The sequence below is a fragment of the Spermophilus citellus genome (genome assembly GCF_964194105.1).
Source record: "Spermophilus citellus genome assembly, chromosome: 4".
Lineage (NCBI taxonomy): Eukaryota > Metazoa > Chordata > Mammalia > Rodentia > Sciuridae > Spermophilus > Spermophilus citellus.
The window spans coordinates 55,582,657-55,600,914 of record NC_138185.1 but is presented as its reverse complement, the minus strand read 5'-3'; the positions used below and the strand labels follow the sequence as shown (position 1 = coordinate 55,600,914).

The 18,258-nt window shown below is 36.6% G+C and overlaps 1 protein-coding gene across 3 annotated transcripts in view; it reads left to right on the top strand.

Annotated features, from left to right (window-relative positions):
- The window catches only part of LRRC28 (leucine rich repeat containing 28), a 135,036-nt gene extending 117,893 nt beyond the window's left edge, over positions 1 to 17,143 (top strand). For all 3 annotated transcript variants that reach the window (XM_081290749.1, XM_081290750.1, XM_081290748.1), the window contains 2 exons: positions 316 to 475; positions 16,835 to 17,143. In XM_081290749.1, the coding sequence (XP_081146875.1) occupies positions 316 to 475; positions 16,835 to 16,907 (233 nt within the window). In that variant the 3' untranslated portion in view covers positions 16,908 to 17,143. The remainder of the gene's footprint in view (positions 1 to 315; positions 476 to 16,834) is intronic.
- Positions 17,144 to 18,258: the final 1,115 nt, after the last annotated feature.

Here is an 18,258-nt window from a genome sequence, read left to right as displayed (position 1 = left end):
GGGTAAATTGATGCCTTTGTGATCCTTGTCCTTAAAGACTATTTGATCTTATTCTTTCCTTGACTCTATCTCAGGACAGCTTCTGGTTGCTCTTAAGAGAAGATTTTCATTTTCTTTTGGTATCAAAAAATGTAAAAAGAATCTTTCATTTCCTAATAATGTTAGATTTTTTATTCAATACCTATGAGATAACAATTTTCAACACCAAGTGCTTTTAGCTAACTGAACTCATTTGGTAACAAATAAGTATTTTAAGAAGTTCGATTTAAGGAAATTGATTTTTACTCATGTGCATGATTTTCTCTTGTGTTCCAGATCTGAACTTTTTGTCTCCAATCTCATTACCCAGAAGTCTCCTGGAGCTGCTGCACTGCCCCCTGGGGCACTGTCACCGGTGTAGTGAGCCCATGTTTACCATCGTCTACCCCAAGCTTTTTCCCTTGAGAGAGACGCCGATGGCAGGGCTGCACCAGGGGTAATCACGCCTAAGTGGGCGCCAGGGTTTACACCTGAGCAAGGGTACAGTGTGGGGAGTGGGGAGGCCATGCACAAAAGCATTGTTAAGTCAGCAGCTTTGGCAGGGTATAATATGCTTCCTGAGATAGAGCTAAATGAAACAAATATGCATTTTCAGCATCACAAGAAAACTGGACTTCCCTTTATTAATTAATTTTTCAGTCATATATAGAAAAGTTGTATTGTATGTATTCTTTAGAATAGCTCATTCTTTGTGGGAATGTTTTCCTGCTATTTCCCTATTCACAATAGTCGTTAGGCAATAAGGGATGCAAGAAAAAAAGTTGTAGAATTGACCAAGCCCAGCCCTTCCATTTAATTGGCGTTGCTAAATGGAAGTGTATGACTGAACTCTGTACACTTGTGTGTGTGTTTCTGTTTTGAATTTCTAACCCTTCCAAATGGCATTCTCATGCTCCTCTTTATTTCTTGGCACAATGCCTTGAATTTGCTAAGAATGTTCACCAAGTAAAATCCCAGTAATGATACTATAGATTAGGAAAAGAATACCAGACAATTAAAGATAGGGGTGTGCACAACCTTTTTAAGTTTGAAAAAACAGTATAATACTTCATTTATTCTTCAAACATGGTATTTTGAGTGAGTAAATTTTCCAGATAACTTAATCTTGTTACCTCTCTTCAATGCCCAAAGCTATTTTCATTGTGATCATTTTCATAGAAAACTTTCCGAGATTTTCTTTCCTTTTTTCATTTCTTCCTCCCCCTTGACTCCCCTCCATGATACAGAGGATTGAATCCAGGGTGACATACATGCTAGGCAAGTTCCCTCTACTGCTAAGGTACACCCCCAGGCCCTTTGTTTCTTAATCTATGCAAGCTAGGCTTTGCCCTGCACTGTTCAGTGCATGGACTTTGCATCCCACAGGCTGAATCTTCTGCTGTACTTCTCTGAGCCTGGAAATAGGAACAGAACAACTCACTTGGCTAGACCACTGTGACGATTAGCAGATGAAGGCAAATACCTGACACACAGTAGATACTCAACAAATGGAGTTACTTTTTCTGTCTCTCTACCTTCTTCCCAAAATTATGTTTATCTTTTTCTTGCTCTGGATAATCCTGTTTGGCATGCTCTCAGTTCCCGTTTCAACTTTTTATATTTCTTTAATGTTTTCTGCTTATGGAAGCCCTACTCCCAACCTTTTTAATCTGCTGTTTGTGTTGGGAAAAGCAAACAAACCCCAAACTCAAACCGAGGTTGTCCTACAATACACATTCCCACAACATTGATCATTTCTCACACCAGTCATGTGAGGGTTTACCACATACCCCAAGCAAGCAATCAGTTCTGCAGCAGGGGACACCATTTGGGTGTCCTCAAATCCAATCCAGTTCTGACACTATCTACCTAGAGACAGCATCAGATCTCATAGGTTGAGGGTTCAGTCCTTGACACTCCCCTTTACACACATACACACACACACACACACACACACACACACACACACACACACACACACGAGAAGCCAATTGCAAGCCCTAGCTTGTTTAACCTGTGCTTCTAACCAACTGATGTAAATCAGGGCTCCTACAACCCCCTCCTTGGATTTGATTAATTTGCTTGAATGGTCGTAGAAACCAGGAAAATGTTCTAACCAGTTTGTTATAAAGGACATAACAAAGGATACAGATGAAGGGATGCACAGAGCAAGCTGTGGGAGAAGGGAAGTGGAGCTCCCACGCCCTTTTTGTGCATCACCCTCCAGGAACCTCCATATGTTCAGCTGTCCAGAAGCCTTCTAAAGCCTGCCCTCCTAGCTTTTTGTGGAGACTTCACTGGTATTTAGTTTGCAATTAGACTGAATGGGAACCTCAGCAAGTCCTTTAGGCTTCAGCACTTTGCTTGACCTCTCTGGGCAGTCTTCCTCCCTCTGGGGTGGGGTGCAGAGTGGGAGAGCTCTGGAATGAGGAGGGTCTTACAACCTACTCTTGCACAAAGTGAGATCAGATCATTTCTTTATGGCCACCTCCACAACAGAAGAGCAGGGGAAGATAAGAGTTTCCATGACCTGCCTTGTGGAGATATGAACCAGGGACCAAAACCCCCAAAATACATATCCTAATATCATATTGCTTCTCATCTTAGGTGATCAGATAATCAAATTTGGTGGATTGCCTTTAAATTAAAATAAAAAGAACTGAGTCAGGTTCCAGGCCTATTACTACATGACTAAAATTAACAAATGAAATACATCTGTGAGAAGCCAGTAGCATATTAGTGATTAAGTGCACAGGCCCTAATTCCCACTCCTCTAGTAGGAGACTTTGGGTAAATTACTGAGCATCTCTGAGCTTCATCGTTTCAGCAATAAAATGAGAATGATATCCACTTACTAAAGTCATGTTGAGGATTCACTGAGAGCATCCATGTGAATATCCAAGATGGTGTAGTAAATATTAAGTAAATATTAACTATTATTTTCTATTTTTATAGCTTAGGAAGTTTTATTTCTTATTTTTCTTATGGTTTTAGCAAGTGACCTTCATATAGAAAGATGTAATTATAGGAAAATCTTAATTCATTAAACTTCAGCTAAAACCCTGATGCCTTATTATTATACAATATCCTATAGAAGACATTTCCTTACTGCAAATAAGAAAATGAAAACAAAATAATAAAATCAGAATACTCATTTAGTAGCCAAAGTGTAAATACCTATTTTAAAAAATTAACTTTCCTTTTACCATGTTAATTAATTTAAGAAAATACAGTTGATTCTTCAAATGAAGTCATTTTGGAGTTATCTTTACATGCAATTTGGGTAATTTAATCAGTATTTGCATTTTTCATTTACTGCTACTTCATTTCCTGCTACAACTTAGAAATTCAGTGTGCATAAGCTTATACTTTTTCATAGTATAGATAAAGTAGTATTAATTTAGTAAAATTAGTATATCAAGTACGAAGGACTTAGGCAATGTCCCTTTGTTGAGCATAGCCAGAGTGTCTGTTTAAGGCAGAGATGAAATGCCAGTATATAAACGTGGCTTTCTGTGGTGAGTTAATGCTAGGGTCTGAAATTGAGAGTTTGTGGCTTTCATTTCATCCACCAGACTGCTTCTTCCCATGTTGCCATGGAGATTGTATTAAAAGCATTGACTTCAGTTTTTTACCATAGTCTTTAACATAGTTTTTTTTTTTTTTTTTTTTTTTTGTAACTGAAACACAAATACTTGAATCTCCAGTAGCTTCTTGCGGAAAATAAAGTCAATACTCTTGAATATCATAAACTCTATCAAGTCTTGATAATGTTATTTTGAAATTCTCTAATATGTTCAGTTTGAGTGCTTGTCATAAAATAATACATTGTATCAGCCAATATCTAAATTCATGTGGACATCTGGCATTATTTTAAAAGGGAACATATTGAATAATCTTCTAAAATACCAAGTTCCATGGAAGTGTTAGTTTGTCCTAAATTTAATACAGAGTGAAGTAAAAATAAATGATAGTATTTCACATAAACAGTAAATACCCAAGCCTTCAAATTATATAGCAGGGAAGAATGGCCAGCAAACTTATGATCTTTGATCTTACAGACCCAAAATTTTCATTCTGAAAACTTGTTAAAATGGAAAACTTTGACTTTAAATATTATTTGTTGGTATAAAAACATGGATTTGGCTTTTCCCAAGCAGGCGTGGGTCTCATAAGTCCTATATTTCCCCACAAGAAACCAGGCTACCCAAATCTTTGCATTGTGTTTGTTTGCTAGGGATACCACAATAAAAATACCACAAACTAGGTGACTTAAACAACAGAAATTTATTGTCTCACAGTTCTGGAGGCTAGAAGTTGGAAATCAAGATGTTGGCACGATTCATCCTTCTGGGTCTGTGAGGGGAGGATCTGTTCAGGCCTTGCTCCTTGTCTAGTAGATGGTCGTCTTCTCCCTGTGCCTCTTCACATCATCTTCCCTCTCTGTATATCTGTCTCTGTGTCCAAGTTTCCGATTTTTATAAGGACACCAGTCATATTAAATTGGGTCCCACCCTAATGACTTCATCTTGGTTATTACATATACAAGACAGTTTCAAAAAATGTTGCTATATCAGCTCAGACTCCATAGCAAAAGGCTATAGACTGGGTGGCTTAAACCACAGAAATTATTTTCTTACAATTCTGAAGGATGGAAGTCAGAAATCAAAGTGATAGCATGCATAGGTTCTGGTGACCACTTTCTTCCTGGCTTGCAGATAGCCAACTTGCCATGTCCTTACATGCTGAAAGAGAAGGGGAGAGAGAGAACTAGCCATCTGGTATCTCTTATAAGGACACTAACATGTCAGAGTCCCATCTTCTTGACTTCATTTAAATCTAATTACTTCCCAAAGGCTCATCTCCAGATACCATCATATTGAAGGTTAGGGCTTTTACATATGAACGTGGGAGGGCACATTTCAACCCATAATAGACACATTCTGAGATATTAGGGGTTAGGACCACACATATGCATTTGGGGGAATTAAAATTCAACCCATAACAGTCTATCTCTGGCCCCATTTCTTTTATTCAGTTAAAAGCAATAAAATGCTAAATACTCTGGTCATCAAAATTTGTGGGAGTTTCTCCCTACCAGCAACCAATCAACCTTCCAACATACACCAGCTGAGCTTCCTATAATTTACTTCAAGCCTGAGAGGATCTACTTGAAGATAGTGTTAGATCCCACAGGTGAACAGCTGAGTCCCACAGGACTGTCCTGCTTCAGATGCACATCATAAGTAGTAGATAGTCACCTAATCTTCTGGCCAACTGAGTATGAATCAAGGGTCTACTCCCTCCTCAGGGTCAATTAATTTGCTAGAATGGCTTATTTTGCGTAGCATAATATTCTCCAGTTCTATACATTTACCAGCCAATGCCATAACTTCATTCTTTTTTATGGCTGAGTAAAATTCCATTGTGTATGTATATGTATTTTTATATGTATTTTTTATCCATTCATCTGTTGAGGGGCACTTAGGTTGGTTCCATAGTTTAGCTATTGTGAGTTGAGCTGCTATAAACACTGATGTTGCTGCGTCACTATAATATGCTAATTTTAAGTCCTTTGGGTATAATCCAAGGAGTAGAAAAGCTGGGTCAAATGATGGTTCCATTCCAAATTTTCTAAGGAATCTCCACACTGCTTTGCAAAGTGTTTTCACCAATTTGCAGTCCCACCAACAATGTATGAGTCTATCTTTTTCCCCATGCCCTCACCAGCATTTATTGTTGTTTGTATTATTGATAATTGCCATTCTGACTGGAGTGAGATAAAAGCTTAGAGAAGTTTGATTTGCATTTCTCTAATTGCTAGAGATGTTAAACATTTTTTTCTTATGTTTGTTAATCAGTTGTATTTCTTCTTCTGTGCAGTGTCTATTTCCTTAGCCCATTTACTGATTGGATTATTTGCCTTTTTTTTTGGTGTTAGATTTTTTGAGTTCTTTATATATGCTGGAGATTAGTACTCTATCTGTGATACATGTGGTAAAGGATTTTCTCCCATTCTTTAGGCTCTCCATGTTATTATTTCCTTTGCTGAGAAGAAGCTTTTTGGTTTGAATCCATCCCATTATTGATTCTTGATTTTACTTCTTGCATTTTAGGAGTCTTGTTAAGGAAGTCAGATCCTAGACCTTCTATTAGGTGCAGGGTGTCTGTTCTAGTGTCTAAATCTTTGATCTCCTTTGAATTGAGTTTTTGCAGGGTGAGAGAGAGAGAGATGTTTAATTTCATTTTGCTACAAAGGGATTTCCAGATTTCTCACCACTATTTTTTGAAGAGGATATCTTTTTTCCAATGAATGTTTTTGGCACCTTTGTCTAGTATGAGATAACTGTATTTATGAAGGTTTGTCTCTGTGTCTTCTATTCTGTACCATTGGTCTATGTGTCTGTTTTGGTGCCAGTACCATGCTGTTTTTGTTACTCTGGCTCTGTAGTATAGTTTAAGTTCTGGTATTGTGATGTCTCCTGCTTCACTTTTCTTGCTAAGGATTGCGTTAGCTATTCTGGGTTTCTTATTCTTCTAAATGAATATCATGATTGCTTTCTCTAAGTTTTATGAAGAATGTCATTGGGATTGTAATAGCAATTGCAATAAATCTATATAATGCTTTTGGTAGTATGGCCATTTTGACAATATTAATTATGCCTATCCAGCAGCATGGGAGATCTTTTTATCTTCTAAGGTCGTCTTCAGTTTTTTTTCTGTGTTTTGTAGTTTTTTTTTTTTTTTTTTTTTGTAGTGTTCTGTAGTTTTCATTATAAAAGTCTTTCACCTCTTTTGTTAGGTTGACTCCCAAGTTGGGTTTTTTGTTTTTGTTTGTTTGTTTGTTTTTGAGGCTATTGTGAATGGGGTAGTTTTCCTAATTTCTCTTTGAGTAAATTCATCACTGATATATGGGAATATGTTTGATTTATGGGTGTTGATTTTATATCATGCTACTTTACTGAATTCATTTATTAGTTCTAGAAGTTTTCTGGTGGGATTTTTTTGGATCTTCTAAATATAGAAGCATGTCATCTGCAAGTATTCTAGTTTAGTTCTTCTTTTCCTATTTGAATCCCTTTAATTTCTTTCTTCTGTCTAATTGCTCTGGCTAGAGTTCCAAGGACAATATTGAATGATGAAAGAGAGCATCCTTGTCTTGTTCCAGTTTTTAGAGGGAATTCTTTCCATTTTTCTCCATTTAGAATGATGTTGGCCTTGGGTTTAGCATGTATATCTTTTATAATGTTGAGGTATATTCCTACTATCCCTAGTTTTTCTAGTGTTTTGAACATGAAGGGGTGCTGTATTTTGTCAAATGCTTTTTCTGCATCTATTGAGATGATGATATGATTCTTGTCTTTAAGTCTGTTGATGTGATGAGTTATATTTACTGATTTCCATATATTGAACCAACCATGCATCCCTGGGATGAACCCCACTTGATAGGTTTTTGTATGCAATTTGCTAGAATTTTATGGAGAATTTTTGTATCTCTGTTCATCAGTGCTAAGAGGAAAGTTCATTGCATTAAGCTCATTCATTAAAAGAATAGAAAGTCAATGAATAAATGACTTAACATTGCATGTCAATGCCCTAGAAAAAGAGGAACAAATGAACACCAAAAACAGTAGGAAAAAGGAAATAATTAAAATCAGAGATGAAATTGAAACAAAAGAAACAGTTCAAAAAGTCAACAAAGCAAAAAGTTGGCTCTTTGAAAGAATAAAATTGATAAACATCTAGCCACACTAACAAAGAGAAAGAGAGAAAACTCAGCTTACTAAAAATTTGTGATGAAAAAAGAAATACTACTACAGACACTACTGAAATCAAGAACATAATTAGAAACTATTTGGAAAATTTATACTCCAATAAAATAGAAAATCTTAAAGACATTGACAAATTTCTAGAGACATATGATCTACCCAAATTATCAGGATGGCATACACAATTTAAACAAATCAATTTCAAGCAATGACATAGTAGATGCTATCAAAAGCCTGCCAATCAATAAAGCCAAGTTCTACAAGACCTTTAAAGAAGAATTAACACCAATACTCCTCAAACTATTCCATGAAATATAAAAGGAGGAGCTGGGGTTGTGGCTTAGTGGTAGAGCACTTGCCCAGCATGTATGAGGCACTGGGTTTGATCCTCAGCACCATAAAAATAAATAAATAAAATAAAAGTATGTGTCCATCTACAACCAAAATAGAAATTTAAAAAAAAAGAAATACAAAAGGAAGGAACCCTTCCAAAAATCATTCTGTGTGGCCTGATACCAAAACCAGAAAAAGAAACATTAAGGAAACAAACCCATTAGATTTTAATTCTTGAGAACAATCCTCTTTGGCTTCTTGCTCAGGTCCCTGGCCCACAGGGGTTGTGGTCCTACCAGCTCCATCCTGGGTGAGCCTGAAAATTTCCCTGCCCTCTGTTACTGAGGAGGTGGCCTCAACCTCAGACTCATTCTTCCCTTTTCTTCAAGAATAACACGTATTTTGTAGCTGGACTGTTTAATTGGCCCATTTCAACCTGTGGATTCCCGGTCTGAAAGCTGTTCTCCATCTCATCCTGTCTCAGTCCCATTCAGTCCAACCTATTAGCATTTCTGCTGAAAGGATTGACTAGATCCCTAGTCACATGTCTACTTTCATTTGTCCAGTTATGTCCTTGGTACTCTCTCCAAAGCATACTTTCTTATTTTTTACAGTAAGAAAAGATGAGGATTTTCCAAATCTAGTTCTTTTTTCCTTAATAATCCCCTCAGTTTCTCTCTCCCCTCCCACCATTTTCCTATAAGCAATAAAAAGAAACCAGGCCATGCCTTCAATGCTTGACTCAGAAATCTCCACATTATCACTTACAAGTTCTGCTTTCCATTGAACTGAACCCAGCTCAGTCGAGTCCTCTGCTGCTTTTTAACAAGGCTCACCTCCTTGTTTCCAGTAGTGTGATCTTAATTTCTATCTGAGACCTCATCAGAAGCACCTTTAACATAATTTCAACACATTCTGTTCATGACAGTGTGTGTCTTCCCCAAGACCTTAAGAACTTCCTCCACAGCTCCTCTTACCAGCTCTCACCAGGTTCGTCTTTATTTCTGTTAATTTACTACAGGCAATATAGGCTTTTTCTATCAAAATTCTTCCAGCTTCTACCCAGTACTCAATTCCAAAAAAAATTTCACAGTTTCATGTGTTTATTATGGTAGCAAAACACTTCCCAGTAGCAAAACTCTCTTAGATTATTCCTCTCTGAAAAAGAGAGTGAGAGAGTGTGATTAATTGATTTTTAAGGAATTAACATGTAATTGTGAGAATTAGTGAGTTCATAACAACAGGGCAGAGTGTCAGGGTGGAAATTCAGGTAAGAGCTGATGTTAGTGTTGAGTCTGAATTCTGCAGGCAGCAGACCAGAAACTTAGGCAGGGTTTCTATGTCGTCTTTTGAGGGGAAATGCCTTCCACCCTCTCTAGCTTTGCTCTTAAGTCTTTCCACTAACTGGATGAGACCCACCCACCTTATGAAGGGTAATCTCCTTTAAATGTTAAAGTCTAGTCATTTTAAATATTAATCAACTCTAGTCAATCAAATCCTGAGTATGTATTTTTACACATGTAGAAAATAATAATTTGAAAAACTGTATATTTAGATTTCTAAAAGTAAAACTTTGTACAGTTTTATGTAGGTTTGAAAAAAAGGAATGATTAGTATGGCAAAATATTTTTGATGAAAAACATTTTAAATGAGTTACATGAAAGTTGCATAATATGATCTGATTTTTGTAAATTGTGGGCATGAAAATTATATAGATTTGCATGTGTATTTATTCACGTTTATATTCATGCACATACACACATATTTAAACAATTGTGTATATGCAGAAAAAATCTTGAAGAACTCACACACCAAAGTAACAGTGGTTTCCTTCAGATGGTGTTGAATTTTTGCAATAAACTGGTATTGATTTAGAAATCAAAAATATTTTTAATTATTAAAACATTTGTAGGCCAGTGGTTTCTTGTAAGAAATACTTTCAAGTTACTTCCAAATAGCTCAGAAGAACTCATCCTCTCATTTATTAATTTATTCAGTCAGCACACATGCTTTGAGCATCCACTGCCATCAGGGCCTATAGTAGGGGATGGCGCCTTGGGCTCTAGTCCGGCTGCTTTCAGGCTTGGATTCACATTCACATTGTCTAGTTCTTTCAGGAATTCTTGGTCTCCCAGCCAGAGAGATTACATGAGAACACCAGATGTCTGGGTTGTTACTCTGCCATGGGATAAAGACCTGCTTGTTAGAACTGTCTTGGTCTCGTGGTTCCCTTTCATCTTTCAGAACAATGTAACACTTCCTTCTCCTATTTGCTAATGGTTTATTATTTAATGACCTCCTATTTCTTTATCATATCTCCTTATCCTGGCTTTGTGCACATTCTTGTTTTTTAAGGTCACTTACGAAATTTCCCACAAGTAAAATATTCTTCAGCAAATTTAAATAAGTTGTTCTTAACTGTTTCTTCCTCATCATATCTTTCAAAAACTATTGACCATCTACTATATGCCATGCTCTGTACTTGGTACTGAGAAGTCTGCCATAACTGAACCACTTAATTCTTTTCACATATATATTTCTATCCCAAAGTCTGGTGCAAGGACCAATTGAGAAAGAAGCAAATATGTGACATTTAAGCCTCTGATTCTACACAAAGAATCTTCCCATGAGAAACAGTCACCACTAGCATAACAAGCAGATACAGGATGTTATTAGATGATTCTTAAGTTCATATATACACAGGCTTGGGAGTTCTGATCAGCTCAGTCTTACAAATATTATTTTTCTTTTGGCTTGAATTTCTGTATGAGTCAAAGATATCCTTTTTATTTTTAATCAGGAAACACATTTGCAGGAAAAAAAATCCCACATTTCTTATGATATTCGTGGGCTCTAGTATGTGCCAACAGCATTGTGATTTGTTCTTTTAAGGAATAGTGGTATTTCTCTATTTTAAAACCAAGCTCAAATGCTCTTTCTTCTGCCTTGCCTGTAAATATACTAAGAGATTCTAAAGCCACAAATGTAATGTCTGATATTCTTTGTAGAATTTATCAGTATCCTTTTCTTTACTTGAGAGCTTATTGCTTAGCCCCAAGTTTTTCCCCTAAAACTCAGATATCTTTAGTGCCTCAATTCTGAATTTTAAAGGACCTAACCAACACAAAGTCATTTTTATGGCAGCAGATTGTTAGTCTAGTTGTAATAATCATTAACACAATAGGTCATTAATACAAGAAGCAGATGCAACCTGTTATTAAATAAGTCTCCGAGAAGCAAGGAAGCACATAGCCTTGGGAGTTCTTTGTACACAGACGTGACACCTCCAGGTTACTCCAGCACCCTTTCAAGCATCATGAACTAATGATGACCCAGTGGGCATTACACTTCAGTGATTATAAATCCCATACCTTTATGGGCTTTTTTTTTTTTTTGCTTAGAAGCTCTAATTTTAAAAACTCAATAGTTGTAGTATTAAATGTATGCCTTCTATAAATTATTTGTATGATTATCTTTAAAAAACACAGAGTTTTGTCAGCTAATCCCCAAAGTACATTAGACATTTAAGAGCATTTTGTGTCTGAAGTTCAGTTTTGATTTATACAAATATGTACATCCTGATGTTGCATTAAATTTACCAGAACAAGGGTTCCAACCAACTTTAATTTTCAAAAATTAGAAGTAATGCAAAGTATCTGATAACTGAAACTTTACATAATTTCTGGAGTTATAAAAAATTACAAGAGTGGTGCTTGCCTTTTCACTTTTTTGTCATTTGAAAACCAGTTTTTAATTTTGATCAAGTTAGATTTATCCATTTTAATTTCATAATTAATGATTTTTTTGTCCTAAGAAACCTTTACCTACTCCAAGGTCATGAGGCTGTTCATGGTCTCTTTCGTTTAGTTGATCAACATCTGTCTCTCAGCCAATACCAATGTGTCTCAATTACTGTAGCTGTATAATAGGACTTAATATCAGGCTAAGTGAACTTCCAATTTATTCTTCCCTTTCAAGGTTGTTTCAGCTATTCTAGGGCCTGTACTTTTTCATTAAGTTTTGGAGTAAGTCTCCAAAAACCTTGTTGGGACTTTGATAAGAATCGAATTGAGCTTTCAGATCAATTTGGAAAGAATATCTTTACTATGTTGAGTCTTCTAATACATGAGTATATCTCTCCACTTATTAAGGTCTTCTTTTTTAATCAGCATCTTTTAATCATCAGCATGTTTTCTTCATACCCAGATATTTCACTTTCTTTTTGTGGTAATAAATGATATATTTTTCAAATTTCCATGTGTTCATTATTAGTGTATAGAAATGTGATTGGCTTTTGTATTTTTATCTTATATGCTATAACTTGCTTTATTAGTCTTAGAAGTATTTTCTATAGATTACTTGGGATTTTCTGCATAAACAATTATGTCATGCCATCTGCAAACAAATAGTTTCACTTCTTCACTCTGATCTGTGTGTCTTTTATTTCTTTTTCTTGTCTTATGACAGCCATTAGAACTTCTAATTCTATGCTGACTAAGGATGTGAGAGTGGACATTCTTGACTTTTTCCCAGTCTTGGAAAACATTGGGTCCATCACTGTTGTATAACATTAGCACTAGGATTTTGTGGTTGTATGTTCTCTTTATCAAATTGAGGAAGATCTCCTCTCTTTGTAGTTCGCTGAGAGTTTTTATTATGAATTAATGTACCATTTTGTCAAATGCTTATTTCGAATCCATTAACATAATCATATAATTTTTTCTTTAATCTATTGATATTGTTAAATATTAAAATTATTGGGGCTGGGGTTGTGGCTCATTGGTAGAGTGCTCACCTAGCATGTTCCAGGCACTGGGTTTGATCCTCAGCACCACATAAACATAAAATAAAGATATTGTGTCTACCTAAAACTAAAAAATAAATATTAAAATTATTAAACCTGCTTTACACACCAGGAATGACTCCCACTTGATCATGATGTATAATTTATTCTATACTTTTCTATATTTAATTTATCAATACTTTGTTGAGTTTTTTTTTTTCTTTTTGGAGGGAGGATAGTACTGGATCAAACCCAGAGCTTGCGCATGCTAGTCAAACGTTCGACTGCCAAAAATTCCCAGTGAAAATTTTTAATCTGTGTTCATAAGAGGTATTTGTCTACACATTTCTGTTTTTCTATCATCCTCTGGTTTTGGAGTTAGAATAATACTGGCCTCATAAAATTAGTTAGGAAGTGTTCCTCTTGCATTTGTCTGAAGGAGATTGTTGTAAAATTTTTATTCTTATTCCCCTTTAAATGTTAAGAGTCTCTAGTGATACCATCTGGGAATGTAAATTTCTTTTTTTTAATTACAAATTTAAATTAATGGTTATAGGACTGTTGGGTTTTGGTGGTTTGTGTTGTTTAAGGAGTTGATCTATTTCTTCTAAGATGAAATCTTTTTTGTTCACAGTATTCCCTTATATCATTAGAATAGCTTGCAGGATCTATAGGGTTATTACCTGTTTCATGTTTAATAGTAATTTATCTTCTTTTTATCTTTGTAAGTCTTTGAGGACATCAGTTTTATTGATCTTAACCCTAATGATGTTTTTAATTTTGTTGATTTCTACTCTTTTTCTATTCTGTCATAAACATTTTCATTTCCTACCACTTTATGTCTCAGCAGCTTCTGTCCAGGTAAGCAGATCTTAGCTGTGACTTCTATATTCACTGTCTCTAGATTTTGAGGTGGCACTTTATTGTACAATTTCAGTTCTCCAAAGGGATTAAGAAAAATTGTTGATTTTCAATTCCTTCAACATATATTTCTTGTGAAAAACAGACCGCCGGCTCTTTACGTGTCCAAGATGAAACCAGACATCTCATTTATAGATCAGTTCTTTCAATTTGTTGAAGTTTATTTAATAGACCTATATATAGTAAACCTTCATGATTATTTCATAGGCATTTGAAAAAAAATTGTATGTTTTACAAATGCTATTGAGTGGAGTATTCTAAATATGTCAATTAGATCCTTTGGTTTATTGTATTACTCAGTTCTTCTATACCTATACTGATTTTTTTTATATAGTAGTTCTATCAGTTCTAATTGTAGGTTTATGTATTTTTCCTTTTGGCTCTATTTTTAACAGCTTTCTTGAAATTATTCAGATATTCTACAGTTTTACCAATTTAAAGTATACAATTCAGTACATATATAGTATATCCACAAGTATATGCAACCATCACCACAGTCCATTTTAGAACATTCTGTCATTCCTAAAAGAAAACCTGGTACTTTTAGCTGTTAGCCCTCTGTCCTCCCCCATGACATATCCAGCTCTGAACAACTTTTTCTCCACTTTCTGTCATTATAGATTCCCTATCCCAGTCTTTTGACTTAAGGGAACATAATTTTTCTGGAGATTTTTTTGTTTGTCCTTGTGGGTGGTTCTGAATTGGAGGCTTCTGCTAAGACACATGAGATAATAAGGTAATAATATCTAAGACCTGACAACTTACCCAGAGGACTTACCCTTGCTGTGTTGTTGCTCAAGTCCCAAGGTCCTTATGTTATCTGCCTTCATTCTACATTTCAGAGTCATCCTAAACTTGTTTGTTGTGCTATAACTAGGATGTTTAAGTTATAACATGGAAGACTGGAGGAAATGGTGATATTCTATCTTGACAGAATCAAAAGTCTCCACTGAAATAGATATTGCCAGCACAGCCCAAAGGGACCCATCAAATGTCTCTTTCTTTACAATGGACAGTTCTGGATACACTCTTCTTTCCCATTTAATACCTCACTATGTATCAGGTTTCAAACATTTGCAGGTTTATTTCTGACCTCTAGTAGGCGTGTCTTAAAACTTCAAGGGTGCTTGCTCCTTCTATTTGGTATTCCCCTCACCAGTACATATCTTAATGCTTTAGTGAAAGGAATCTCTTGACCCTTTTGGAGATTTTTCAGGTGACTGAGGAGGATACTCTAAATTGGGTCCAACCCAATGTTCCCATAGCCTCAGCCGTGTTCCTCATTGCATCATAAAATGAGTATCCTTTCAGGCCACCATATCATAAGTCTATGCTCTCCTGTCTCTAAAGTCTTCAGGAAAAGATCCAGCATTTGATCTCATTGACTATAGCCCTCTACTGAATCAAGGCTATTGTTATTCATTCCCAGGTGCTTGAGTAACATATTAAATCCTGAGGCCTAGGTGAAATACCCTTATTTGGCCTGACCCAACCTTCTATTTATTCTCATTGGCTAATGTACTTAGAATCTGTTTCCACATTTGCTTTCCAGGTTCCTTCTAATATATTGTGACAAGATCCTGTGACTTCTTCATTGTATACATTATCTCCTCCAGGAATAGACCTTACAAGATCTCTGGGTCGTGCTGGGATTTTACTCTCTTGATGGCCATAGAGGCAATGATTATTGGTGATGGTGGTTCCTGAAAAGAATAGGTTCTTCATTTTTAGGTAGCCACCCTACATGTAGCCATTAAAATATTTTTATGCAAAGGAATACTGGTTTTCTTACAAGATAGAAAATGCTGCTTCTGATATGAAAAGATGTTCAAAGATGTTAGAGGCTCAAGGTCCTTAGATTGGTGTCTGTCCAAAGGCTTCTCCCTCAAGTCTCAAGTTCCCACTACCTCCCAACCAGCACCTTTATCTTAGCATAGAGATTTAGCATAAGCATCCCATTACCTGGCTGATGATTCTGCAGCCTCTACTTTTCAGGCCTCAGCCATGTTCCTCATTGCATCATAAAATGAGTGGCCTGAAAGGTCAGGCCACCATAGAAACTTTCTGATTTTCTACCTATTCCTTGAGTTGAGATTTCAAGGCATGAAGCCTGCCCCTCGCCTCCCTGTCTCTCTCTCCTTGTCTCCCTCCCCTCACCCCCAATCTTGTCAACACAGTCAGAAGCCATGTCACTCAAAAAGACTGATTCACCGTGATGGCCATAGTCATCAGGTTCCCCAGCCACTTGCTCTCCTGTGCCTTATTGTCCATTGCCGTTTTATTTGATGCTTTGAGTAACTGCAATGCAACAGAATGCTCTACCAATTAGTAGGGTAGAGTCTGTAGAGATCACCTTCCTAGGCTACACAAATAGGCAGAGACTGGATTAAGGGGTGAAGAATAGAAAACACTTAGCACAGTAGCCTCTTTTCCCCTCACCAGAGGATGGCACTTCTAGTGGGAACACCTAATACCTGGAGCTGTCCAGAGGGTGTCAGAGGCCTCCAGGCAGAAGTCTCCAAATAGGAGTTTGAGAAGGGATTCCTCTGGTATGTGGGAATACCTTGAACTGCATTAACAGATTCTGAAATTATTTCCATGAACAATCTATGGGAATACCTTTGTTAAAATTATGTTAAGCCCTGCAGTATGTATGTATTCTAGCTAAATGGGTTTCTGTTGTATGATTTTAATAATGTACTACAAAATCTGTGATTGCACTGTTAGTTCTACTAAGCACAGTTCAGAACAGGATATGGAAGAAGGCTAATTATTCCCCAGCAGTGAGGTTAGGGATAGTATGTCATCAGAACACCACTAATAAAACAAGCACACACATGCCTTACCTGATGACAGCTCAGTTTTAAAAGGAAATTTATATTTCTGTAATGCAGTCTGTTGACCATGCCCAATCATTTATTTGTAACAAAGAAAGACTGTCTCCAGTGGAAAGAATCCAGAGACTTTAATCTTGAACTAACAGTGTTCTCTCTCCTTTCTCCCCTTCCAGGAGGACAACTGTTAGTTTTGTGGCTTACTGCTGCTCCACCCAGTGTCTGCAGACTTTTGACCTGCTGAGTTGATAAACACTCAAGAGCCTCAGGAGCACTGCCAGCTTGACACCAAGGCCGCCTCTGAGTCGCACACTGTGTGCGGCAGGGCTTGAATAGTCCAGCCAGGGCAGAACAGGCCCTTCCATCCTGTCCTGTCTCATGCGGGGGCATGCAGAACTCTCTGGAAATGTCATATTGAGCTGCACAGCTAAAACGCCTTCACCCTTCCCCCAAGTTGGAATATATCCTCCCCCAAATTAAGGACATCCTGTCTTCTGTGTTTTTTCTTTTTATGTGAGTGTGTCTCATACGTAAACTATTTAGTTTGATGAACCTCCACACATCTAATTTAAAGTGAGTTCCCTGAAGAACTATAATTTGATAATACAGGCAAATTAACTTTTGAACAGCTTACCTTCAGTGATACTTCTCCTGCTCTCTTTCTTTCCCCCAGAGGATTATTTCCCCATGCGATTATTCTCCATGGTTTCTCCAGTGGAAACTTGTCAGTTTTTAGCATTTCAGCACACTACGTGGCCTAATAGTCTCACATAGCAGGGTGGGGTGCCTGAGTTGGCGGCAAAGTTAGACTCCAGTGGAGGCGCAGCAAGATCCTAGAGCACACACCCTCTGGAAAGTTACAACCTTATTTGTAAGTTTTGCAATGTATTAAGAGACCATCAAGAGGGATTTAAAAACGAAAATGAAATACATTCTGTTTTGAAAGACTATATACAAAAAAATAATTTAAAATTTTTTTTAATTTCCTAATGAGATTTTTTTTAATAAATGAGAAGCTCAAGAAGTATTTGAGGCTTTAAAAGATCTTATCCTTTCTAGATTTAAGCATTTTTCTGCATAGTAAGAAAAGGGGAGAAAACATACACCAAAATAAGACCTCCCTGTTCCCATTAGGTGGGTTTATGATTAAATTCATACTGATTTTGAGCTATCATTGTTACATGTGAAAAAATGGCTTCAGCTACTTCTGCTACTAGTTGTTAGCAGGGCCATCCAAAGTACAGCTTGAGCACATTATTTACCTAGTGCATGAGCTTGTGTTCATTTTGACTCTGGATTTCTTATATATGTAACATTGTTGTCCAGATATCACTGAGAAAATACAGGTGAAGTCCAAACAGCCTTGGGCTTTGGTTTAAAAACAAAAAAACAAAAAAACCTCCATAAACAGCCTGTGAGCCTACCCCTGCCAGAGAGACAAACTCTTCATGGAAGAGTCACGTATTTGCCCTTCCTCTAAAAGAATGGCATTTTAGTGTTACTTTGCTGCCAGATGTTCATCTGGTTGCTGTGAAGTGATTTTTTTAAAAAGAAAAAAAAATTGTTCTCTAAGGCAGGACTGAAAAGAGAACCAGGAAGG